This window comes from Homarus americanus, unplaced genomic scaffold (genome assembly GCF_018991925.1).
Source record: "Homarus americanus isolate GMGI-L3 unplaced genomic scaffold, GMGI_Hamer_2.0 scaffold9741, whole genome shotgun sequence".
In the NCBI taxonomy this organism is placed as follows: Eukaryota; Metazoa; Arthropoda; class Malacostraca; order Decapoda; family Nephropidae; genus Homarus; species Homarus americanus.
This window is the reverse complement of record NW_024747359.1, coordinates 767,457-795,380: the sequence shown is the minus strand read 5'-3', so window position 1 is coordinate 795,380 and position 27,924 is coordinate 767,457. Positions and strand designations below refer to the sequence as shown.

Genomic DNA, 27,924 nt, shown 5'->3' with positions numbered 1-27,924 from the left:
GTTTAATATTGTTCAGACAAGTTAAAATTACATTAAAGCAGAAGTGATTTTGTAATTTACGCACTGCTTAAAAAGTGGGATTTCAGCCTAATGTTACAGAAAGACGTGACATAATCGTCAGAGTTATCAGGTATCACGTGACCTGTCAGTGGCATTTAATGGTTTTCACTCAATCTCATCATGGCACTCTCAACACACACTACCCCACAAGCACTGTGAGTACCATGGCGTGACCGAGTGAAAACCGTTTAATGTCACTGACAGGTCACATGATACCTGATAACTCTGAGGATCATGTCACGTCTTTTTATAACATTAGGCTGACTGATTTAGTTTTTAGTGTATGGGAATAATTTAGGGTTCTTGAATAAAAAAAAGTCACCCTGTATATATTCACTTATCATGATGGAGTTGTTTCTTGGAGATACAGTACAGTAGATATTAAACTTCTTTCTTATCATTATTCTTGTAAAAACAGGAGACAAGATGGGTGGTAGAGGGCGAGGTGGTCGTGGTAGGGGCCGTGGAATGACGTTCGAGCAGCTGGGTGTACAGAAAGGTGAAGTTTTACCTGAAAGAGTGGTAGGTCCTCCCGAAACATATCCTCCTCTAGAGTTCCGTCCTGTTCAGCCCACGCAAGATAAAGATTTAGCAGATTCCTATCTTCTTGTAGTTAAAAAAGAATACAGAGAACATATGCAAAATTCTCAATATTATATTCAACCTGGTGTCAAGAGACCCGATATTGAGAGGTACTCGGATAGATACCAAGTGCTAGCCGGTCATCATGGCCAGTTAACACTCAATTGGTCACGGTTTCCTAAGGAACTTCACCCTTCTGTACCATCTGCTGCCAACAAAAAGAGAAAGAAACTCGCATCGAAAATGAAAGTAAATGTTAAGAAAGCCAGAACAAAAGATGTTAATGTAAGTGAAAGACTCGAGGCTTTAGAAAAAAAAGAAGCTACTCAGGGTGTAGAGGAAAATGAGGAAGAAGGAGAAGATGAAGAAGAAAAAGCTGAGGAGACTTTGGAAGAATTAGAGGAGGTTGATGAAGAACTGGATGAGGGGACAGACTATGTAAACAACTATTTTGATAATGGTGATAGTTATATTGATGAAGAAGATGATGCACTTGAAGAAGGTGGAGTTTTCTGAAATTTTAAGTCGATGGCACTAAATTTTTTTACCGTGTATGGACGTGGCTTGTGCCTTATGTTTTTATTCCTTCGTGTACTTAAATTCTGATTTTCACTTGCAAATCGTTTTAATTTGTCATCAGTCAGGGTCTTGCAAGTGAATATGGGTTTCATAAGTGTTTAAGGAAATTAGAGTGCCTGTATGAGTGTGTTATATTTATGTAATGCAAGTTTTTTACTTTTTTTTTTTTACTGTATATGACAGTTAATGTCAATTTGGCAGGAAGTAGGTAGGAGTTATTTTTTTCACAAATGGAATACTTTTTTTAAATGCAAAATGATTTTTATATATGGAAATGTGTATTCACGTTACACATGGAGGTAGTGTGGCAAGTATTGTAATCAACCAACTTCACTTCCCCACCTAGTAATGTTGGAGACCCCAGTTACAGCTGGGAGTGCCCTAGGGTTGAGACTTAGAACAGGAGACAAGCACTATATCTGCTTGGTTGCTGCACCCATTTACTTTCCAACTTCTCTAAAATTAAGAGAGATTCAGTTGTGGAAATAACTTCAATTAATGTTGTGGAATTAGACAGTACAATACAGTACATTGTGGACGTAAAGGCAACCAAGCTCAATGTAAATGATATTGTCCTGTCACAGTGAATCAGTTCTACCTGTACTATGTGTTGGCTTCACAGAAATCTGTACATCACAAATACAGCTTTTTATTCAATGTTTGTATCACCTGGTGGGTCCTCGTGTACTTCTCTATTCAGGTGATAATTGAGTAAGGGTAATGCTGTCACACTGGATTAAATACAAAAATTATCACCAAACCTTACTTAATTCCCAAGTGTCCCACTGCCACATAGCAGCTAATCCATCAAACAGACCGTGCCAAACTTGTCCTGTAAACTCACAAAAGTTAAAATGCTTATATTGTTGCCTGTTTATACTTGTTTCACTGTTACATTTTCGTAGTTACCCCCGTACTTACTCTAAGGTGATAAAACCGTAATGAATTGTGCGAGAAGATTATTCTTTAAATAAATACGTATTGCTTTACTCATCATAAGCTGGCTGCATCTACCTGAACTGTGGGCCACATAAAATAAAATTTCTCAAATTACTCCGCGGGCCGCAAAGAGACATGGTTCGGGTGGCATGCGGCCCACAGGATGCGGGTTGCCCATGCCTGGCATATGACATATTTCAAATCTCATGTCTATTTTTTATGATTTGTTTATGTGTTTGTTTGTCCTTCACTGAGACTAATACATTGTCCTGGCTATGGCCTGTTAACACCAGTGTCTCTAAACCTGCAGTAGTACTATACAGGACAATACTTGTACCCTAGTGACTTTGCATTAACTAGTGGCCAGGACTATACAAGTCAACCAGTGGTTTCCAGAAAGCCATTAGCCACCTATGATACTGGGGGTTTGATGGATAACCCCATCAAGGTTTAAAGCAGTCCCTTACAGACCAAAATGCAAGCACAGTGATAAGTCACATGATAAAGGGCATCATATTACAAATGGCTGAAGTGAGGGAATGTTTCTTATGAGACAGTACTTATGAAAATCTGACATTTATTGAACATACACATTACAGTTGGAATATCTTTTAGAGGAATTGAATCCAACTAAAGAAGTGCATCGGCATTAAAAAAATACTGGTATTGTTACCTAAATTAATATTTCTCACATTAATCATATGAAAATGACTGTACAATGAGCAGATTTTCCTTAAAATTAGTACATGTAAATATATAATAAACCTCAATGTTAATTCATTTAGTTCATAAAATAAGGCTTCCCTTATGTAAGCTGTAACAGTGAATAAGCTTACATTCCAACTTATTTATTATTCAAATAAAATATTAGGTGTGCAGGCATCCCTCAATATACGATCTCACGGCTCATGAAAATTTGATTTAATTATTTAAATTATTTTTTTTTTTGCTTTATGATTGGACTTTCTCTGTTTAAAGATTGCAGTGACAGGAAATTAAAAGAAATATCACTCCTTAGCAGCTTCATGTACATATTCCTCTTCATTTCTCATCCCAAAATGGCTGAAATTCAAAAATGCATTCATTGTTATCTGCAGGCCCGTCCTTTGGGGGGGGGGCAACCACCGCTGGTCCCAGCACTAGACCCAGTGACCATGGACACATTACCTGTTGACTGGTTAATCTGACCTCACGGCTTACGCCACCATCGCAACCGTGACCTTACCATCCATAGCGACAGTTCAATGGGGGTGGGTTTCTCTAACCGCATAATCCATTGCACTCCAGTCCACCAGTGAGATGAGGTTGTGTCCTGTGACTCCTGCCTTTTGAGTTTTGTGATATATATATATACGTATATCACTGTAGTTGCACGTGATCCAGGTATATGCTGATAACCACAAGGAAAGAAGAAAACACAAAGTTCCCAAGCACTTTCGTGTAATTCACATCTTTTTTTTTTCTGGGGCCCCGCAGTGGCTGAGTTGCCCCGGGTCCCACACCCTCCTAGGGACGGCCCTGGTCATCTGAGTAGGGAAGGACTACCTGTCCACTGTTGCCTGAATCTTTCTACTTGAGCCACTAACTGCATTCATCACAAGTGTTTTTGCTTTGCTCACCACTCTTATGCCACGTGCCCACCTATTACGTACGATAACCATTGTGCTGATCACTGTGCTTACAGACTGTAATTGTCAATCATAATACAGGTACATTTGTGGTGTCATTCTCTAGTGAATTCAGTGATTGAACTCTAAAATACTAGGAAACATGCAGCTGTCACCTCAAGCAAAGTTAAGTGTCTTCATAAGGCAATTACTTTGGAGGTAAAACTGGGCATCATCAAGTGCCATAAGAAGGGTGAAGGCCTCATTTCCATTACAAGAGCACTTGGTCTGGCCCATTACCCCTGTATATAGTACTGTATCTACCATTGTCAAGAATGTTACACCAGTTAAGACCGTAGGAGAAAGTGTGACTGCAAGTACAACCACGAGGCTGACGAGAGCATGTGACCCGCCATGGTTAATGTGGAGAGACTACTGCAGTCAGGCTTAGGCTCTGAACGGACTGAGGGAACTGAGACTTTCAAGGCAAGCTCTGACTGGTTGGAGTGGTTCAAGTTATGTGCCAACCCCCAGAGCTTCCATCTCACAGGAGAGGCAGCAAGTGTGGACTGTGAAGCTGCCACTACTGTCACCAATCGCCTGAAGGTGAAGATCCAAGAAGGAGGATTCAGTCCCAAGCAAGTTATCAAGTCTGATGAAATGGGTTATTTTGGAAGAGGATGTCCTCCTGAACCTTCACTGCAAAAGAGAAGAACCTGCTTCTGATTTAAAGCTGCCAAGGCATGCCTCACCCTGTCATTTGGAGGTAACACCAAAGATTTTGAACTGAAGCCACTCCTTGTCTGCCACTTGGAAAATCCATAAGCACTCAGGGGTTATATTAAGGAGTTTCTAACGGTCATCTGGAAATCAAATCTTTAGCGTGGTTGACAATGACATTGTGCCAGAGCTGCGTGGTTGGCTACCTCTCCAGAAAGTGTAAGGAGTACTGAAAGGCCAATTATCTTGCCAACACGTACCTTGTGATCCTCAAAAATGCTCCTGCACATCCACCATCCATGGACGAGTGGGCAGACAACACTGACATGCTGTTTGTGCCACCAAATGCAACCTCACTCATCCATCCCATGGACTGGACAAGCCAACAACCAAGGAGTTGTGGCACAATTACAACATCAAGAAGGTATGGACAGCATTTCAGAGTCATGGAAGGAGGGTATGGAAAACTTTTGGCTGAAGTGTGTGCATGGTTTTCATGGATTTGAGCCAGTTAAAAAGATTTGCCGAGATATTGTGCAGCTCTACCACCAGGCTGGCTTTAATGAAGTTGACCAGGAAGAAGTTTAGGAACTCCTTGATGCCATGAAGAGGAGCTAAGCAAAGAAGAGTTGATGTATCTGAAGAAGTTCTCAATTGATGCACAACATTGAGCAACAGATTCATTATCAAGAATGTAAGAATCAAGTGAGTGAAAGACACAACAGAGTATTATTACCAGCTTCTTTGGGGTCAAAACTCCCAAAAGAGACAGCCCGAGTCACCTGAGCCGGTTCCATCTACCCTCAGAGTTAGCTTTTATAGAACCTAAGTCATGCTACCCTCCCCTGAGATCAGACCTGCCACTCCAACAACTTTAAGTGCACCGAGTACCACCCATTCATTAGTGGCTGAGTTAGAATGATTATTCAGAGCAATAGAAGTCCTCCAGCCTCCGAGTGTGGCCCTTACAACATAATATAGGCGTGATAACTTTCACCTTACTATTTTTCTTTACCATTCATTTTATGATGTATGGGGGAGGTGCTTTCATACTGTAATTTTTCCATGACTTAACCCAACTCACTTTTCTATTTTTATTTAATATTTATATCACCATTTTCATACTACATATAGTGTATGTACAAAATATGCATTGCATTGTGGCATCGAAGTATCATTATATTGTGGCATTGAGGTGTAGTAATTTACTACTGTGAGTTTTAGAGCCTATTTGGGTGAAAACCCCCACTTTGAGTGACTTGGGAACATAACCCCACTAACATCATGCTAAAACATGTTCAATATACAGTATGATCATTCACTTAACCATTGGGTTTTGAGGAATACAAACTGATTGTAAATCAAGGGACACCTGTACAATATTTCTATATTCCAAATATATATATATGTTATATTATGCATATTGTTATCCCCCAGAAGTGTTTTACAATGCTTATCTTCCAACATTAAGCATTAACATACACTTCTAAGATGATGCCGAGGATAAACTACTTGCTGTTGTACTGGAGTTGCCTATAACTTTTTTACTTCCCGTTTCATACTTACACATTACAGAAAACATATCACCGCCAAGTCTGCAACAATTACAGATATATTAGAACATAAAGGAATTTACCTCTGTTTTAGGAATGTAGGAGAATTAATCCAAATTAACTCCACATAAAAGATTAACTTATAATATTTATCATATAAGAATTCATCTAATAAACATTAAAAAAAAAGTCTGGAGTCAGAATAAAAAGACCTTATCTATGGAGTCAACTTGTATACTGGTTATGCAAACTGAGGGTGGGTGTGTGTGGAGGGAGAGGATAATATTTGTATGGAGTGTGGGGGGTACTTGTACAGTATTTGTAACTACTATAGCCTTTAACTGTTACTTTGTACATTAGTCTTGCACTATTCTTCACTAGTGTCTCCCCTATTTCTTTGAGGCCTAAGTCACCTATACTGTACTTACATCTTTCTTACATAATATACACTGTACTGTACCTATTTTCTTCTAACTACTGCTTGAAGATCTTATTAATTAATTTTGCATACCCCCATTTAAAGATGATCTATCTATATCATCTATACACTACAGCTTCAGACTATACAACAACTCTATGAATATATGTCAACCATTAGAGCAGAATTGTTGTACTAATTCCCAAAAACAAAAGCCTATAAAAAAAATTTGAAAAAGTAAAATAAATAAGTTTTACCCATATCCTAACTAGGTATTTTATTTTAGATATGTAGGAGACTTAAATAGCTGAAGCTCTGAAGAATAAGACCACACACTTTTATTCAGTCAGTATTAACGATTAAATATTTTGTAAATACTTGTCATAGTCAACACACAGAAGATTGCATTAGGGGACTGATATGAAAGATATATCTGTCACAGAAACCAGTATCAATATGAAAAAACAAAAACAGTACAGTACATTATGGTTTTATACAAACTTCATATAAGAATTAAATAAACATTTCTCAAAACATAATCACTTTTGTATATTAATATTTCAATGAAATATGGAACATACCTGTGGGCTAGCCATCTGTTCTTTATAACAGCAAGCTTCAGGGAATCACATGTGAGTGGGGTAAGTAGATTAGTGTGGATGGCTCGCCCCATCCCCTCCATCATCACCAGGTCACATCCCCACTGTACCAATTCATCCACTAGTGAAAGTGGAAGACGACTGAAAAAGGGTGATGAGCAAATATTTGTGGGTTGTTTGTATGTATAAATACAGATATTCAATCAATGTATCAATATATGATATGCAATTTCTCATTACACAGCAAGAAACCTTAACCAGCTGTTCTAAACATATCTTGACAGCTTATCTCACATTTCCTCATAGATCCCTGCCCTTTGCACATCAAGAAGGATTGACCATTTGGGTTGTCTGGGTAATATTTCCCATAATAAACAATGAACAGTAGTTTAGCACCCACTCGCCCCATTAACAAAATCAACATCTGGACATTGAACTGTGTCGGCCACGTGTAATATATTACTAGTATTTTCTACTTGCCCAGAGAAGAAAATAACCTGTAAGAATATGGCACCTTTATCTCTTGTAAATATAAATAACGTTACATAAGGGTTATATTCCTAGAATATGGTATGAAAAACATGAGCAGCTTTATATAACACCATCTGTGAGGAAATTACTACACCACGTGAGGCCCCTCATAACACCATATGTGAAGGAGTTACTACACCACGTGAGGCCCCTCATAACACCATCTGTGAGGGAATTACTACACCACGTGAGGCCCCTCATAACACCATCTGTGAGGGAATTACTACACCACGTGAGGCCCCTCATAACACCATCTGTGAGGGAATTACTACACCACGTGAGGCCCCTCATAACAACATCTGTGAGGGAATTACTACACCACGTGAGGCCCTCATAACACCATCTGTGAGGAATTACTACACCACGTGAGGCCCCTCATAACACCATCTGTGAGGGAATTACTACACCACGTGAGGCCCCTCATAACACCATCATCTGTGAGGGAACTACTACACCACGTGAGGTCCCTCCTAACACCATCTGGGAGGGAGTTACTGCACTACGTTTTTGCTGTTCAACACCTACATTAATCTGTATGTTCACTGTATGTTCCTTTACCTTTCTCTAACGAAGGCTTTTGTTAAACCACCAATGTATGTAATAAGTCATTTATGTCCAATGTATATTTTCAGCCTTCGGGCTGCAGAACTTTTTCAATAAACCGTCAATTATTATTATTATTATTATTATTATTATTATATTATTATTATACTGTACTGTAGTAGGCAAGTGGTTGTTTTAAATTGACCTACCCAGCCCAAATATTCATACACTTGACCCCCCTTCCCATATCAAATACTGAAACTTGTATATCTCACAAATACCTGTACAGTACATACACAAAACTCACATACATTACCAAAAATGAACCATTGAGTACTCAACCAGAACAGAATGAATGTAAAACATACATAAACCCACATTGGCTGGCCCACAACAACCCAAATACTGTACCACCCCAGCCACATAGCATAGCAACAACTAGGGTACACACATACTGTACGGGCTATGATCACTGCCCTGTTTTGGTAATGGAAGAAGAATCCTTCCTTAATTTTCCCTGATAATGATATCTTTAACAAAGTCCTATCTGCACATGTTCCTCTTTTACATTCAGATTCACCAACATCATTTAGAATTTAAGTCTTTTATACAAAATGAGGAACTTACCTGAGATCAAGGCAGGGTGAAGCCTGACCTGACTCACGTATACAGAGAGTGTCAGTTTCTAGGTGTTGGCTAATGATGGGGCACACACCAGCTACTTGTTTCATCAGCATATTTAGTTCCTCAGCTGTCACATCATTTAATGCTGGTTTACTGTTTGCACACAACACAACCTGGAGGAAAGATGTATCATTAGGTTTTGCATTGTCATTTACAATATTTTGAATAATTTCCTCTTAGTTTATCTGATGAAATATAAACACAATGAGGGACTCATCCTGAAATCCCTTCTTACAGCCAAACCTAGATTATGTGACTTAATAATGGTGAAACACTGCTGACAGGAAATATTTAAAAATTAATTGCCATTCCTTTTATAATCCCATCCCTTTAATAAACAAAGGGCCTGTGAGGTGAAAATTACCACCTCAGGCTGAAGGTTATGAGACTTTGCTGTCACACTTAACAATACATTCCTCGACTTTCATATGACACCACTTTTAAGCCTCATTTCACAAGTGTGCCCCTCAGTTCCATCACACTGAAGCAGCACTTACAAGGAAGAGGAAGAGAACCCGAGTTGCCTGACCCAGCCTCATCTATTAAATGGATTTATAGACTGATGCCTGGCTTGGGTATCTCGAGTAACTCAAGCCAGTTAGAAATGAAAAGGAGGCACAACAAAATTAATGAGGTGAAATGTAACCAATTGGGAAGTAGAAAGAAAAGATTAACCTTTACAGTCCCCATGTTCACATAACTTTGAGGTGTAGAAAAGGTATTAGTTAATAATTGTAACAAATACAGTACTACTGTACAATGGAAACCAAGTGGAATGTGAGTTTCTACATCATGATCAACTACAGTACTAGTAAATTGCAACCATGTGGGATATATTTTTTTTTTTTCACACAGCTAGATGTATTGTGAGCAATTATGGAGGAACCCCAAACAACGAGCAATAGCAAGAACATAAAGTGCAGAGATATATTTTTTATGGCTTGAAACAAAGGAAAAATACAAGTGATTGACAAATGTCAAAAAATACATATTCAAGTTTCGATAGGTAGTACTGTAATTAATTCAGCATCTCAAGAGGCAGCTGGCAACTATACAGCATTATTCATTTAGTAAAGAGTAATCCTTCTTACAAAAATTAAAACCAAAATGGCATTTATACTTTTATTGGAATGCAATTATGAAGATCAATGAAATCATAGGCAAAACAAATGTTTATGGGAAGGGCATAAAGCATAAACGTCTCAATTAGGAATAAAATAGTTGCAATATTGAGCTGCATAAAGGTAGCAGATGTTAGATGAATGAGGGTCTCTAAAATCTGATTGTTAACAGAGAAGAATATTATTGCCAAAAAAGTCTTACTATTTGAACTATTTCCATAAGTTTACCGGTATATACAATACACAAGATACTAACACACCTTTAATTATCTATATCAGACCTGTTGTTTTACTTAACGGTTGGTGTTATTCTGGCAAATTTATGCTACATATCATAATTCTATAAGGAACAATTTCATAAAAAAAAATTAATGGAACAATAATTCAAAACAGCATTAAAAAAGGTGGAGAAGGATCATGTAGTAAAAAAAATTATATACTGTATATAAAGAAAAACACGTGAAAGGAATTGGGATAAGGAAGGGAAGAAAAACATGAGGAATGAGGTACTGTACACACAAAACTTACTCTGGTTCCTCGGACAAGCAGTTCTCGAGCAAAGGGGATAATCCCAAGGACGACATCACAGCCAGAATTGTCAAGAAATATAACAGCACATTTATAGGGAGACTGTTGTTGCCGACTAATCCAGGCATCTAGATCATCATGAAGCCACGGGCGAGCTGGAATGTAATCAAGATACAGGTATAGTATTACTGATGCGTAACCTAAAGGAGGAGCTACGTTGAAAGAATCTCCGTTACAATATGAAACTTAATATCTCTGTATGTTAATCTGGCTTGATTAAAAGCACAACTCTTGTCTTATATCATTATTACAAATAAATAAATACAGTGAATCAGGAACAGGTGATGTAGGGATCCCTCAGAAGTGGGTGGAGAAAGTACTGTACTAGAAGTGAAAAGGGTGAATGCAATAATTAAGGTTTCTGAAATTACTAGCTGGCAAGGATCTGACAAGTGTCATGTCTGCATAGTCACTCCGGTTAGGCTAAGTGAGGAAGTGAAGGATTAGTTTTGTGATAAGTTGGGAGTTGGTGCATGGAGTGGGTAAAAGTGAAATTGTAGTACTGGGTGGTGATCTGAACAGTCACTTTTGCATACACACTAAGAGTTATGAAGGTGTGCATGGTGGAAAAGGTTACAGTACAAGACAAGGAATGTGGAAGGAGATAGAATACTGTATACAGTATACTGGTAAATAAAGCAATTTTGAGTATAAAATTGTCTATTTAAAATTCAACTTCTCAGCTATACTCCCCAGTCCCCACATAAGATAATTATAGAATATGAAATTTAGTCAGATGGCATAAGTTATCACCGTGGGTGACTAATTCAGCTAGAATTAATAGCCAAGATACTTTCTATTATCTGCCAGAATCAACAGCTAATGCAATTATGTTGTAGTACAATAAACACTAGAGCCTAGACTACCCAGCCAGGAACATATCCCCCCTTAATATACATTGTTTCTTTTGGGAAAATTACAAATATTTCACATATGCAGCAACACCTCACATCACAAGGGTTTTCAGGAAAGACCCCATGTGATAAACTTGGACAAGCTACCTACAAAATTTATAAAAATTTCTGTCTTTCAATCAAATGTACACTAAAATGTCTTAGGAGTTATTTTAGTATGGCTTTGGGGGAAAATTTGGTCCGTGGGAATATATCACCAATTATGAAAGTCAATGGAAAAACAGGTTTGAGTTATGGAATTTTGAATTACAAACTTTTCAGGGCCATAATACTTTTGTAACTCAAGGGATGACTGTTTTATGTCAAAAAATAAACCCCTACAGGAAATTAATAAAAAATTATTTCATAAACAAAAGATAACCAACCTTGGAGTTTGTCTGCAGCTTCCTTGAAGCCAAGTCCTTGTTCCATAAGCTCTACCACTTCCTTGGCTCCCCAATCAAACACATTGCCTGCTAAAATCCCACGGACTAAAGCCTCCTGGCGTTTATTGTATTCTAATCCATCCAAGACCTTCAAGTGGTCCTTCAATAATTTTAAAGCATTTTCATTCTCCAACTGAAAAGATATATTAATCACACAAGATATAAAAAAAAAAATGGGGGACAATACTATACTGTACATAGAACGTAAATGTAGTAAGAATAAATTACATATCTGTAAACTTGCAACACTACAGAGAAGAGTAATAAATAATAACCTCACCTGGATCTCTATCTTCCTAACTCAGCAAAATAGACGGTGGACCCCTGATAGGAAATGTGGTTAGATTCCTCAGGGTCTTGTTCTCACCAGCCACTCCCAAGGATATAAAGGCCATAATACAAACAATTCAATAGCCAAGCATAACTGTCATGTGTTAATAATTACTGTAATTCAAGCACAGGTGACCAGTCTGTCAAACTAGGCCATGGGCCATGGCACATACAGTACTGTATTACTCAAGTACTAAATGCTATTGCTAGAGGATCACAACACAGCAATATGATATATTTTTACACTCTGTAAAAGAGAAAAATCCTTCAGGACTCTGACAATACCTTTTTCTGTTGCAGGTAGGGATCGGGAAAATCAAATTCATTGAGACAATGTTCTCGCATGTCAAGTAAACTCCGTACAGTCAAGTTACCATAAGCACTGGAAGAAATAAAATAAGTGTTTCGTTTTATTCCATTAAGAACAGTTTTAAAATAAGAGTTCTTGACATTATATCATATCATATATTTAGTCATTTTCAGGAGAGATAATTAGTGTTGTAAGATCAAAGCCACACAGTGATATCAACCAGCTAGTAAACTGAAAATGGTAATAATAATACAGTATATTAAAATTAATTAAAATTCAGCAATTTCAACATCAGTGAATTATGTTCTTTGCCGCCGCCATCCACAAGTTCATAGATTGATCAAAACTAAACTGTAAGTATACTAATAAGGCATCCAACCAATAAACAGCAAATAGCAAGAGACTTCATATCAGTACAGTACAGGCAATATTGTACTGATTTTCTTCCAAATTTATGAAAATATTCAAATTTCTCAAGTTAACTACTGTACACCCAAAAATAACATGAAATAAGAACCATTATATTTAAACCTTCAATCAACCTCTATGTACAATGGATCAAAGATCAGTGAGTCTGTCTATGAAAATAAGGATCATTCAGGGGTGACAGAGATTCAAGGTCGGCATGATACTGTACTGTAAATGTAAAGAAATTTATATTGAATTGTGTTAAGTTCTGGAATTCACAGTATGGTATAACACTTACTTTTCAGGCCTATTGACACACATATATTGTATGTCGTTTTACATACATCACACACAGGTTCCACAAACAATATCATGCCAATTTTCAACTTCTGATGTCACCCCTTATCAAAGTCCATCTTGTTTTCTTTACCTCCAAGGTTTAACAATCTCTATAATACTTACAATGGATGATTCTTGAGATTGTTAAGTCGCTGCAGGTACTTATCACGGAATTTATTTGCCCTTTCTCTACTGTCAGGAATATTGGGTTGGGAGTTGATGGCACAATTCACAAAACTTCCTAATGAACCTTCAAAGCAGGACAACCAGTAGTCTCTAAAATAAATGAGGAAACAATTTATTCTGAAAAAATTTCCATGAAATATTTGCAATTTTTCTACAACAGTTAAACTATAATCTTGTTCCGAGATGTTTTATTACTATCAATGTAATTTTGTTTTTAAATATTTATATAGTAGATGCATATAGTATGCTCCTCCAGTGTATAGGCAACATTCACATTGCAATCTAAAGTTTTTCACTGAAAAAGATAAAAAATAAAATGTAATACTGCAGACCCCAATTGTCTTAGAGGTAATTTACAAATAGGAATCTTTGCAAATCTCAAGAATCACCAAAATATTTACAGTATCATAATATTCACAACTGAAAACAGTAAAGTCTCACCAGACATGATACATGCAAAGATCACACACAACTCTTCTGTCTTAAAAAAAAGATACAGTATTATATATTTTCATATTGAAAAATACATTGTAGAATATACCTGGCTTCTTTATCCTTCGTGAGGTCAACAGCATCAGGCACATACTCCTCAGGGTGAGCCAACAAGGGGAAGAATGTAAGCTGCTGGTCACACCGGTCAATCTCCAGCTGGTCTATTGTTCCCCCTGGCCACCCACCCACAGGAGGGTGAGGCAGAGGAGACTGCAGACCAGATGATCCCGCATAGTTCTCACCCCATGAGTATTTTTCTGTGTCTGCATAAACTGAAGTAGTTATAAATCTGCATTTATTCTTAAACATTACAAAATACTGAACTCATGAAACCAAAACAGAAATGATTGGGCAAGTGATTTATGGTTTTTGATGTTGAGTAAACACTTGCTATTCCCTGCCACCCCACCATCTGCCTCCCCACCACCCACCTCCTCACCATGTGCCACCCCAACACCCGCCTCCCTGCCACGCGCCTCTCCACCAACCACCCATTGCATCACTCTCTTCCAACAGTGATCCTAATGATCTCCCTATGCTTCAGTAACCAGATTTCATCCTACTGAACAGTACACTTCATCAAGCTCCAAACTTTCACATTTGAAGGTAAGTAGTATAGAAGTGCACTAAGGTAGTATGTATAAGTTGCTATTCGCGGTTTTGCCAATTTGCGCCATTCCTAGTAGGTAGTAGGCAGTTATCAAACAGGGAGGTACTACCGCCTGGGAAAATATTGGAAGCATAATGTGTTGTCTAATGGGAGACTCTGCTGCCATATGGCATCACAAAAATTGTGATCAAGTTCCAGGTTGCTGATCTGACTTTCTGCCACATTTACACACAATTGCAGGGTCTCAATTGTTTCTCTTACTATTGACAATACAACGTACATATAGCAAATCATTTCTCACTCTTGACATTTTTTATTCAGTTTTGCATTTACGGTTCTTTATTATTATTATTATTATTATTATTATTATTATTATTATTATTATTATTATTATTATCATTAATTTATTTATATTATCAATTTTCATTTATTTTTGTTAATTAATATTATTATATTTTTCCCCCCCCCCAGACCCAAATGTGGGTCAATGACCTGTGCCCGGGTGAGCTAATCCATGTGTTAAAAAAAAAAAAAAAAACCTATGAATAGCAATGGTTTACTGTACACTACTCTTGTTGACAAAAAGAATTTGGCAGGGAGGGAGGTGTTGTATGGAAGGGTAGAGGTAAGTGGAGAGTTGCATAGAGGGTGATGTTAAAAGTCTGCAATTTTCTTTTTAACACCATTTCTTTTTTTTTAATTATGAGGCAGCCACAGCTTAAACTAACATGTGCTGTAAACTAAAACAACCACAAAAATGACGCAAAAAAAAATAATGTTCGAGGAGACTTTTCACCGCCATCCCAATGTGACATTCCCAAGTCCCCACCAACAGCACTACTCTCCCATATACCGCCTCCTTCCAGCCCTGCCAATTTTTTGGTCCACAACAGTACACTGGAAGATAAAATGGATCTAATCACAGATAAAACCCTAAGATCTACTAATATGGAAAGTCTACAAAGCAGTATTGTAAATATATGTTCTCTTTCTAAACTAGTTTTAACAAGGAATCACATACATCAGGGAAGATCAATACAGTTTTGTCCATTAATTGGTCACTAGATCCCAAGCTTCAAGAAATTTCCCGAGAGAAATTAGAGCTGAAGATAGGGGACAAAGTAACAGTTTAATCTTACAAGTTTGACATTCTTGAGTCTGATACTGAGACAGACACTGACCACGATATGGATGAATAGATCATATTCATTGAATCCAGTATTTTGAAAATTAGGAAGTACCAATTCAATCTTGACACAAGAGAGGCTAAAAATGCTTGAAGCTGCAGGTTAATGGAAATTTGAAGGAAGTACTGTACTGTACTGTACTGTATAACATAAATATAACATAATTAAGAAAGGAAATTGTATTTAGAAAAAATAAAATGAAAGGAAAGAAATAAAGGGTCAATAAACAAGAATGGATTGATAGAAACCTACAGATTTTACATAAGTCAGCAAGACACAAACGCTCACCCCATGACCTACAATTAACCAACCAGTACAGAAGAAATTTTTAACTCGTACAGTACTTACAAATTTTATTCATAGACAAATCTGGGCATTTCACTATGTTATGCAGGAAACACAAAATCTTTACACCAATGTTTAACTCTCAATTCAGTTAAAAAAAAATTCTACACTGCCTAATTGCAGCATTTTCAGTGATACAGAAGTTACAATAAACTGTTTTTGGATTACTGTATCTGGCACATGTCATATTTGAAATAATAAATACAAATTTCTCACTACAAACCTTTTCATAGTGATTCTATTCACTTTATCAACATATCACAGGAATCACTGATGATACATCTGTGATTTGCATAACTATAAGAGTTGCAATTCAGTACCTTACTGTTTTATAGTGACATACTTTAAGAGTAGCTAAGATGGTTAATGACAAGATAAATAAATTATGTGCTATTTCATCAATGACAATTAATGTACAGCACTGAAATAGTTTTTATAGTTCGTCAATGCATTAAAAACCGTGGGAAGACAGCAAATGTGCTAACAAAATATGTACTGTACTGTATTAACATCACTTTGAAAAGCAATTATTTAGAACAAAACATTACTTAGGCATGAAAAGAAAATAATTTTATTATAGCTTGTAGCCCAAACAAAGTCAGACAACAAGATATTCTATGAAGTCTGGAAAATAAAATCCTGCTGTTAACACTTCTATATGTCACCTCGTGTGGTTCCCATTTTTGTTATAAGGAGTTTGCCACCACCAAACAATTGTTCAATAAGAATCTCAACCAAATCTTGCCTTTCTCTATTTCATTTACCCAGACTATATTTACCCACTAACTCTTCCTCTCCAATCTGTCTTATCCCCATACTGTACTGTATAGGCATTCCACTCTCCAGTACTGTACAGTAAGCTAAAAGACTTCCTTGACAAGTGCAGTTCTCGCTACCCTATTTAATATATAAGAATATTCAAGCCATAAAGGTTTTCATTGTTATATATCTCACTAGAATTAGTCCACAAATTGTCGACAAAGTACAGAATAGTACACATTCATGGAACCAAGTCAGTAATTTTTAAGTACGTAATATAAAAAGCTTAGCACAGTGTCCACAATGGTTCCTAGTTTTTTATCACTGTAACTTCTGTCTGACTTAACAGTCTACGGTACATACTAAATACTGTACATACAGTTCTTACCACACTCTTCTGCCCCTTGCAGAAATGCTCCTATGGCCCCAAGGTATCCTTCGTGTCGTAAAAAGAGAGCCTGCACTGCTCCACGACTCCAGTACTTAATAGCAAAGCTGATAGTGTGCATACTGACTGGGTGGTTCCGTAAAAAGTAACCACCAAAGTACACCTAAAAAATAAATAAATAAATAAATACAGTGCCATAAACATACAATATACAAATAATGTTTCATTATATAAAATTACATAAACAAAAAACGGTGATGTAATGGTAAAGATAGTCTTCAGTATACATATAGGAAATGAATTACTGTACATGTAATCACTATCTCAAATGTATTACTATTTGAGACCTTTCACTCAAACCTTATATAATTTTAAAAAGGTTTCCAGAATATTTGTTTTTGGACACTGAAAATATTTAGCTGCCAGGTCTAAGAGATATTACAGACATAAGAAAAAGTATCCTTCTCATACTGCAATTATATATAACTTACGTACTCAAATAGGACACTTTACCTTCTTCAGGCCATGGAGCATTGCATAAAGAGAAGCAATCTGTCCAATATCATTGCTGACAGTAAACAATAGACTTCTTGCAATGTCTGCCTCTGAAAAACCTGTGGATTGTAAATAAAAATGAGAGATAATTTAAAGGGAAAAAATACCAGGTAACAAATAATATAATTAATCTCGAGTTGCTTTACATTAAACCATATCAGTTAACTCATTTTCAAGCAAGCAGTAATATCCTTCACTCGTGAACATACTCCAGTATACTGTACACATTTTTTATTTTCCAACAACATGTTTCAAGAAGTAAAACTATTTAGGAGAGCAAGGAGCAGCTTAGCTTATGATTATAATGTCACTTACCGACCCATACAGTATACAACATTTGGTTCTTAATAATAAATGCTTTCCACAGTGATGAAGTCTTGGGCACTGTATCATTAACATAACTTATATGAAATACTCCATTATCTATTCATGAGTGTGAACTGTAATTTGATAAGCACTAAACTCAAGGTGAAATAATCATCTGTCTACTTCAACTATAATATAAAATGCATATTACACACCTCAAATTAAAATGTGTAACTAATTATCCATCAGATATAAAGCAACAAATGCAACAGCGATATTCAGCTTATACAATTAATAACTCTTACATTATACAAAAGAAGCAACAAAAATACATCTCTATTACAAGTGATGCTCTGTTTACACACAGTAAGTTTACTATTTTCATAATCATAAGAGGCAGCACTAACGCACCAGAATCACCATCAGCTTACAAATATTCTTGAGACTTGTGATATCATCAGAAGCAAATGGTTTGAAATGTTCCAGTCACATTCTCTACACCTTAAAAGCAAAGAGTAATTCAAAAAGCTGCAGATAGGCTTTCCTACAGTGTCACTGAGTTACTACTTTTCCCCTTTTTCAGAGCAAAGACCACAGTTTTGAAGCTTTGTGTGGCTAATTTCTAAGAAACTTGTGCTTTAGAGTTTCAGTGATAAAGACATGGGTTGTGATGCTTTCAGATAATATAAAGTTAAATCTTCTCTTCACAGGATAGATCATTAAGTACAATACTTAGTTCAGCCACAACTTGTTCTACAAACTGTCGTCCATTGACTCAACTGTTCCCTCATACCTCTTGAGTGCCTGGCCAGGTGACATTTCATGCACTTATCATCTGTGGCCAAAGATACCCAGAAATTGTAACTTAATTACATATCAGTTCACAAAAAATCTGAAGTAAATACATGGAGTCCCTGAGTTACGAACGGATTACGTTCCTGGACCCTGTCCATGAATCGATCTGTTCATACGTAAGAACAGTGTTAATTCCATAGGTTAGGTTAGGTTAAAACACAACCCTGCCCACCCAAAACAACAATAATATCCCATACATAACAAATAATGTAAATTCTGTAAAGAAAGTGATGTTGAACAATATAAAGTTTTATAAAAAATAACATTTTAAATTACATTTTTGTGATAAATATATTGGGATCCTATTTGTAAGATTGGGTTTTGTAAGTCAAGCGTTCGTAACTTGGGGACTACCTGTTCATGTTCACTATATATTACAGGTGGTAGTGTCAAATTCAAATATTATTAGCCAAAGAATTGTTTAATGGATCAAAAGTAAAGTGAATATATGTTTTAGAATCACAACATTAAAGTTAAGGGTTATGAACTTGTGATATAAAACTATATTAACTAATAAGAAGACAACAAAACCTATTCTTAACTATATAAACAGCCTCAGAAAGATACTGTACTACGGTACATATTGGAAGGAGCAACTCCTTACAAAAATAAAAATAAAATGAGTGATTGATCCTGAAATCCCATTCCATGATCACAAGTGGGCATATGGCTCCTGATAACAGGTCTTGCATGACAGAGCCATTGATTACAGAATCATATCCCATAAATACAGCACTGGTTACTACCATCACTTCAGGTGCTGCACTCCCTATGTCCTAGATACAGTACAAAGCTCTAAAATGCACTGAAGAATACTTATAAGAGTCATCAAAGAAGCAAAACTGGTAGAGTTGATAACTTCAAAATGGTAAAATAGGAAAGAAGTAAAATACAATGTTTAGTAATATTGTTTCACTGAAATTCAGTTTGATTGACCGACAACAAAGAGAGATTTTCCAGATTTCAGAAGTTTAATTGTGAGAAATAAAGCTGAGCAAGTAAAAAAAATCACCAAAAGTGATGGCAGCTATGAGAAAAATAATGAAACATTTACAACTTAACTTACCGGGGGTTAACATGGATCAACAGCATTATACAAGCTGGTGTAGAACATAGATGCTAGGAAAGGTTTCCTGACAAGTGAATTGTGAATCAGTTCAAAAGACAAAGAAGGAATAATGAAAAATAAGAGGAACATACAATTTTGGGGAAAGAAACTGTAAATGAAATAAAATAGGCAGCTAAGGAGAGCCTTTAATAAAGACAAAATATCTTATCAAGATACAGTATATGAACATGCAAGAAGGATGCAACTATGAGCCAATATGAGCTACTACACTAAGTGTGCTGGAGAAGATCTTCCATACCACTGGACATACCTGGACTGTCATCATTTTTTGTGTGTCCATGATGCATAGCCTTGCCAAAACTTGAGGCTATAATGCCTCCAGTCAAGCCAAGGGCACTGTAGTCACCTCCTAGAAGAGAAAACTTTTCTTAATGATTCTTTTCCATTACCTGGTGATAGTGATCAGAATTATCACCAAAGAAGAACATTACAGGTTGTACCTCTCTAGTCCGGCATTCTGTGGTCCGGAAACTCCCGTGGTCCGGAACGATTTTAGTTTGTCCAATAGGTAGATAGACATTTTTTTTTTTTTTTTTTTTATACTTATCTGAATTATTATTATTATTACAGGAGTATTAAATTTTTGCCCCTCAGGCCCCAATGTGGGTCAGTGACCTATGCCCGGGTGGGCTAATCCCCTTAAAAAAAAAAAAGCCGCGGGAAATTAAGGTTTGTTTACATCCGGCAGTTCGGCTGCTCTCTCTCTCTCTCTCTGCTTGTCTATACAGAGTACAACATTTAACCCTTCAATATATATGAGCAGTAAATAAGTGTTGCTTTCATATTCTTATGTAGAGTAATGACGATATATTTTCACATGTGCGCACTTACATACGAGCAGTCTCACTTTTTTTTTTACCATTAATGGTTAGCTACTTATATTGTTCCATTTATTAACATTAAATAACATTACAGGTACTTCAAGCAACCATATTCATTTTTTACATTAATTTTACTACAGCTAAACTCAGGGTCTTATTTTCTTCAGTTTTATATGTAGAACCAATCAGTCACTGGTTTCGTAAGCTTTAACATAAACAATGCCGGCAGCCGTCTCGTCTCCTCTAATATTCCACGTATTATTAATAAATTGTATTGTTAATTTTGCACACACGTACATTAATTAAAAAAAAACAAATTCAGAAACATTAATTAAAATATATATGAACAGTAAATAAGTGTTGCTTTCATATTCTTATGTAAAGTAATGATGATATGTTTTCACGTGTGCGCATGCGCACTTACATATGCGATCTCTCTTTTTCTTTACCATTATCGTTAGCTACTTCTATTGTTCCATTTATTAACATTAAATAACACTACTTAAAACAACCATATTAATTTTACTACAGCTACAACAAAGGTCTTATTTTCTTCAGTTTTATATGTAGAACCAGTCAGTCACTGGTTTTGTAATCAACGAAAACAATGCTGTGTCATTTCCTCGTGTGTTTTAATATTCTACGTATTATTAATGAATTGTATTGCTCATTTTGCACACATAAACATTAATTCAATAAAAAAGACATTCAGTAATAATAAAACACATAAGAGAAATGATACACGATTATGCACGTTGCACTGTTCAAACCCGTCGAAATTCAAGTTTCCGCCGTCAAAATTTTTATTTATTTATTTTTTTGTGTGTTCCAATAAAATACGTTAAGAATTAAAAACTCGCGAAATTTGAGAAGCTACTATACGACATTTAACCCTTCAATATGTCTTCAAAGAGACCATGACGCAGAGAAAGTGGTGCTAGTGCTTCCAGGCATAAGCACAAGTCACTATCTATCCAGGAAAAGGGTGAATTTCCATGGTCCGGCAATTTCCATGGTCCGGCACCGGTCAGGTCCCGAGGTTGCCAGACTAGAGAGGTACAACCTGTACTTCTTTGTTACATTTTAAATCCTTCCCTGGAAACTTATATCAATTGTATTATAGTTTCATCATGCAGTATTAATTGTAAAAAAAATTACTTCAACTCAGTGACTTATTAAGCTCATAGGTTTGTTTAGTTAATAAAAATATTTGAATGCATGAAGAGATAAAGTAAATGACAAATACAGTATATTTTCCAGTATTGTACTGTACTTCAAACAAATAATATATTTTGTTCTATATCTGAGGGTTACAAGATGCTCACCATATATATCCTTGACAAGTAAGTCAACATTGCGATGGTCCCCTTCACTGGCCAGCTGCAGGAGTTCATCAAATCCTTTAGCCTTAGTTAGTAATGAGCCAAGTCCCCAGAACGTTCCACCACCCATACTGGTACCACCAATTCGTTCGTATTTGTCATCTGCTTCAACCTGTAATGTAAATAAAATAATTATTTATCTCTATAAACACTGTGAGGGTTAAATTTCAAATTAAATTTATTCTGTACAACACACTAAGACATAAACTCATAGTTATAATACTCAGATCTTTGTTTATTCATCAGTATATTTGATAGCATTGTTAAATTACATCATTACCTGATTGTTTTCACAAATCTGTGAGATATTTTCCTTCATGGTGATACACATCTAATTTTAATATAATGTTTAATCACCACATAGTTGTCATGTAACAAAATACATTAGTAACTACTAAAATCCAATGTAAAATCTTATTCATCATTTATAACTAAATTTGTATCGGTAGTCTTTCGAACTTTTGCATTAAATTCCAATGCTAAAGAAAGTTTCATGTATCAACAAGTATTCCATGAAGCACATATTACGCAGTGCCTCGGGTAAAAACAGGCCTGTGGCTAGTCTTTGAGCTAATACTAAGAAAATTCATAATCAGAATAAAAAAAAATAATAATTTACTGACAAGTGATTGTGAAGAAAGATCTATCCTTTTATTCAGAAAAAACTAAGATGACACCACAAAAACAATCAAATATAGACACTACTGTGATCCTTTTTCAATATCAACAATTCATTAATAACCACAACATAGAATGGAGGGGATTAATGAGACAAAAAATAATAATTATCTTACTGTACCTTCATAATGCTAACACCTGAACCAATATTGACCAAAAGGTATGGGAATATGTTTGGCTCAGTGTTAATAAAGCGGTACTCTGGGTCTTCATGTCGACTGTAAGAGAACTGCTCGTCAGGGATGTTTCGAAGCAGAAAGTTGCACCCCTTAATCAGGCTACCAATCTCATCTTCCTTTTCCACCCTGCATGATGGAAAACATAAAATACTGTAGAAATCAAATAGGTAGTAGGTAGCTACCAAACAGGGAGGTACAACCTCCTGGGAAGATATTGGAAGCATAATGTGTTGTCTAATGGTAGACCCTGCTGCCATATGGCATTACAAAAATTGTGACCAAGTCCCAGGTTGCTGATCTGAATTTCTGCCTCATTTACACACAATTGTAGGGTCTCAATTGTTTCTCTTACCTTGACAACACAACATACATACACTTAGATTGTTATTACAGTATTTTATCCTATACTCAAATTACACTTACGTTAATCCCAGCTTTTGTTGAATTAACTCAGCATACTTATAAGCTCCACCACCTGTTGCCTTTATGCTCTTCCCAGCCATGGATTCCTTACTGAAGACGAGGTGGTTCCGTATGAAGTCTAGGCAGTGTTCAATGTACTTAGTTTCAAATTTGACAAAGTGCAAGCGTTCTGTTTCAGAGCTCTCGTACTGGTAGTCATCTCCGTCCACCTGGAGATTAAGAGAAAATTTATAACTAAAAACTACAGACATGTTCTAAGATGTTCTTCATTAATTGTTATTATTGCTGAAGTACCACAACAACAAATTAACTTTCAATTACACCTTCTCTCACACATCATTATTTATTTTCAAAAATAATCATAATAACTCATGTCAGAATTAAAGTGGTACAGTGGAAGCTCAATAATCTGGCAATTTTGTTCTAGAATTTTCCAAAAACCAAGACAATTTCAAAACAGTCATAAATTTTCATATCCAGTGAAACAATGGAAACATCGAACACCCAGTACTGTACCTGTAGTAGTTCTCAGTACTGACGCTCTGTCGTCTAGTGCTGCAACTACCTGTGTTCTAGCCCAGGAACTGATGTTATAATTTATTACAGGATTGCGCTTCAAAATTACTAAAGTCTTAAATAGCATATTCAAAGTTAGTAAATATACGAACTCATAAACAACTAAAATTTAAGAAAGATACATCTCTCTGGTTGTTCAGTGGTTCTTGTGAATAAACTACTGTACTGTAGTTGTATTAATGGAAAAATCCAATATGCAGTAGTTCTGTATAACTAAATGATCCATTTCTCTCCAATAAATGTAAAACTGACAAATGTCTGAGAATGTCAATGGATGGCTACCAAACCAGGGTCAGCACTCAATACCTCAGGAGACAAGAACATCTACAACTGCCCAGTTTATTCTAAAGAAGAAAAAAAGCAATTTAACTTAAGTTTATAAGCATTTAAAAGGTTATTACAGTATTGTATTGTATTCTGTCAAATACTGTATACTGTACCTGGTATATATCTGGAGGTAGTGGACAGATACCACACTAGAGGTAACCAGGTGCCTGTACAGTACTTATTACGATAAAGAAGCTATCAGTACAGAAAACTATCAGAACTAACTGCTTTAAAGTACGTAAGAATTACAAATCCTTGGAATAACCTGCAAGAGAATGTTGTGACAGCTACAAGTGTGAGCTTGGCAAACATTGGAACACATTCCGGTATATTTAAGAACCCATGCATGCCTAGTACTTGCCAACAGTACACAACAGAGAACTGACCACTCACTCACTAAATAATAAGATGATAAGTGGTGAAGAGGAGAGAGTAAAGTATATACAGTACAGTTGTGATCTGTGTACAGGTACACTGTCCAGCCATTACATTGCCCTCATAATCACTCCTACTAAAAGACTAATGCCCTGTGATAGGCGTTGTGATGCTGGAGAGACAAAATAATGAGCTTTAATATTTTATTTCTATATTTTATATAAGGTACAGTACAGTTTTTATAATACACTATAGGTTCCTGTACATTTTGCTACTCGTAAAAAGATCCAATTTCATTAAATACCCGGTAATTACTTGGTCTCACCCATGCCAGATTATTAGGGTGTCCCTGTACTGTACAATACTACATAATGGATATATATACAGTAGCTAACTATTGAGAATGCTTTCCCAGAGTCATGATAATACTTACTGATGCAGCACTGTCCTTTTCTGCATTATACCTGTACAAGACCTTCCTGTGAGACACGGTAGAATAGTAGGCAATCTTGGTCAGTGAACCACCTGAGGGCAAATAATGGAAATCAGGAAGACAAAATATTATTGATTCCATAAAACAATTCTTTTGATATTATCTGTTCAATCCATCTGTAAAAAAAAAAAAAAAGCTATATACATACTTCCTGGTGCACATAACACACACATATTTCCTGATATCATTACAGTACATACCTTCAGTGCTTGATTCGTTAACTAATTCAATGACTCAACATGTTACACATAAAATATCTTATTGAGTTAACAGTGAAGTTTTACTCTTGCTATCATATCAATGCCAAAACAAAATAGCTACTGGGTTTCTTAATATAAATATCTTTATGATCAAGGCTAACAGAAATCCACACATAGGGAATGCAGATCCAACCCACACAATTTTTTCAACAAGTTCTCCACCACCACCCAAACTAGTGCACAAGTCTAAATCCTATCAAGTAGTATTACAATAGGGTAATATTTGGTTTCTTGCACAAATACTTTTATATTAGTGTACAGTACAGTATATACTTCCTACATCTATGTAAAAGTTTCATCACAGACCCTCAAGCAAACCGGCAATGATATTTTTAGGGGAATCTTCATATTTAATCTTATGTTTAAAACACAAATCTAGAAAGGTTGCAAGAAAAGGGTGAATCTGAAAATAGCATATGAGGCACACCACAAGAACCATTCAAACCTTTAGTCACTTCAATATAAATAATAAGCAATGCCCACATTTTCTTCTAAGGCTTTTGAATGGTTGGAGCCACCCATGCCTGCCAAAGATTTTGAATCCATTTGGCCATCAGTTGAATGTCAGTACCTGTATTGTATTGTTTTTATTGTCCACTCTGTACCTGTATTTTTCTGGCTAAATAAACTGTTTCAATATCAATATCAACACATAGCTATCAACATATACAATATTTTATAATTGCACAAAATTACTTTGTTTTAAAATATTTTCAATCCTTAAAGAAAAGTATGAGATTAATGCAGTCTCAAAACAGAAGTCTCAAGTATTATCTTTATCAATGCTAGAAACCTTTAAGAACCTTTAAGCCCTTTTAAACCACTGTTAATCTTACCAATCAAAAGAAAACTGTCAGGGATAATGGAACAAATATCCTCTTCGTTATTGGTACCAATGTAGCAAAAAAAAATTTTTAAATAGTAAAGTGCCGTAGAGTATCTGATCACTACCACATTACCTTTGCTGTTACAGCAGCCAATCATAAAACCCTTCAAGCAAATGCATAAATAGATATACTGTACAATACAGTATATGTAGATTCACCTTATGAATATATAAACTAAACCCTAAGATCATTAGGTTAGGTTTAATTGGTTCTAAAATTTCCCCAGGAATTCTTCTCACTCATTTTTGTCATTATTCCTCCACTAGATTTATATCTTAAGCACTAGAAAAAACCTTTAAGTGAAAATCCTATAATGAAAGCATCAAAACAATAATGACAGAACTAAACATTTAGTACTGTACGTATACCTACTGCTAAATAATATCAAGCCATTAAGGAACTCATTATACTATACACTATATACCATCGCAGCAGACACCAATACAAAATCCTAAAATTACTTGACTTACAGGGTAACTTTACATAACAGTCTAACACTGATTACTTCCACCAGTGAGTAAAAGTACAACACCCACATTCAATATTTATCATGCATATGAATAAAAACATTCAAATATGTATGATTTTAATATCCAACAATACCAGGTGAGTGCTTCATCGATAGCCACTTACATCACAGATCCTCCAGTCTTTCTAAGTAATTCCTACTATTATAAAATTATTACACCAATCAATTTATCCTCCTTTATAAATAATTCAACATCTCTAAATGATCCAAAACAACTTATCTTGACTGAACCAAACCTTTACTTACACTATCTTACTGTACCCTGTACTTAGGCCTAACATCTTCACCAACTCTGCTCCAACAAGGCTTAAATGCTAAATTACATCCAACATGGCTTTACCTTATAATTAAGATCTCATTTTCCTTTAGTCAACCCTAACCTCATCCTACCAAACCTAGCGTAACAACAGCTGCCCTAGAAAGATCGGACATTGCTCATGACCATGACCCATGTACAGCATCGTTACCCTGATACAGAATTTCTTCTTACGCCAAGAATCACACAATTTATTACCAATGTCGATTGCAAAACGCTTGGCATTTTTGATGTTCCTAAATACGACATCAGTATCAGGAAGAAGTATGCTGCCAGCGTACTTCTGGGCCTCCATGTCTGGTGTAGAAATGTCTGGCAGTTCACCGAGGGATTTGTTTATCTCCATCAGCTGACCGGCGGCGGCGCGGCACCATGCACATTATATATCACCAATCCACGTGACACAAAAACCACCGTTACTCTAATTAGCTCTTAGAATATTATCTGATAATAAGACGTTTTCCAATCGGTAAATTCAATATTGAAACTGTACAATTAAGACTCCATTTCAGGATCAGTAAACACTGCGCACTCTGTTAGCATTGTAAGTCAGCGACAACATATTCTTAAATTTACAAAGAAAATGTGAGTGTTAAAACAACAATCTGTTTTCGGT

General features: G+C 36.0%; 2 protein-coding genes across 4 annotated transcripts in view; one reads left to right on the top strand and one right to left on the bottom strand.

Moving 5' to 3' along the window:
• The window catches only part of LOC121879574 (DNA-directed RNA polymerase III subunit RPC7-like), a 7,307-nt gene extending 1,406 nt beyond the window's left edge, over window positions 1-5,901 (top strand). Inside the window, exon 3 of the mRNA XM_042386242.1 lies at window positions 479-5,901. Coding sequence (XP_042242176.1) covers window positions 487-1,158 — 672 coding nt within the window. The 5' untranslated portion in view covers window positions 479-486 and the 3' untranslated portion in view covers window positions 1,159-5,901. The remainder of the gene's footprint in view (window positions 1-478) is intronic.
• Window positions 2,721-27,924, bottom strand: LOC121879571 (4'-phosphopantetheine phosphatase-like). 3 transcript variants are annotated; one of them, XM_042386238.1, is made up of 16 exons: window positions 27,507-27,924; window positions 25,257-25,348; window positions 23,546-23,754; window positions 23,065-23,248; window positions 22,209-22,377; window positions 20,313-20,411; window positions 17,731-17,831; window positions 17,209-17,380; window positions 13,978-14,191; window positions 13,374-13,526; window positions 12,479-12,575; window positions 11,804-11,996; window positions 10,465-10,619; window positions 8,759-8,928; window positions 7,040-7,198; window positions 2,721-6,082 (listed from the first exon to the last, which is right to left on the bottom strand). In XM_042386238.1, exons 1-16 carry the CDS (start codon window positions 27,652-27,654, stop codon window positions 5,974-5,976), a joined length of 2,424 nt encoding a protein of 807 aa, XP_042242172.1. In that variant the 5' UTR covers window positions 27,655-27,924; the 3' UTR covers window positions 2,721-5,973. The 3 variants fall into 3 exon arrangements, with proteins under 3 accessions (XP_042242172.1, XP_042242171.1, XP_042242173.1); XM_042386237.1 differs by having other exon boundaries at window positions 13,978-14,200; window positions 17,218-17,380; window positions 27,507-27,923; XM_042386239.1 differs by having other exon boundaries at window positions 17,218-17,380; window positions 27,507-27,912.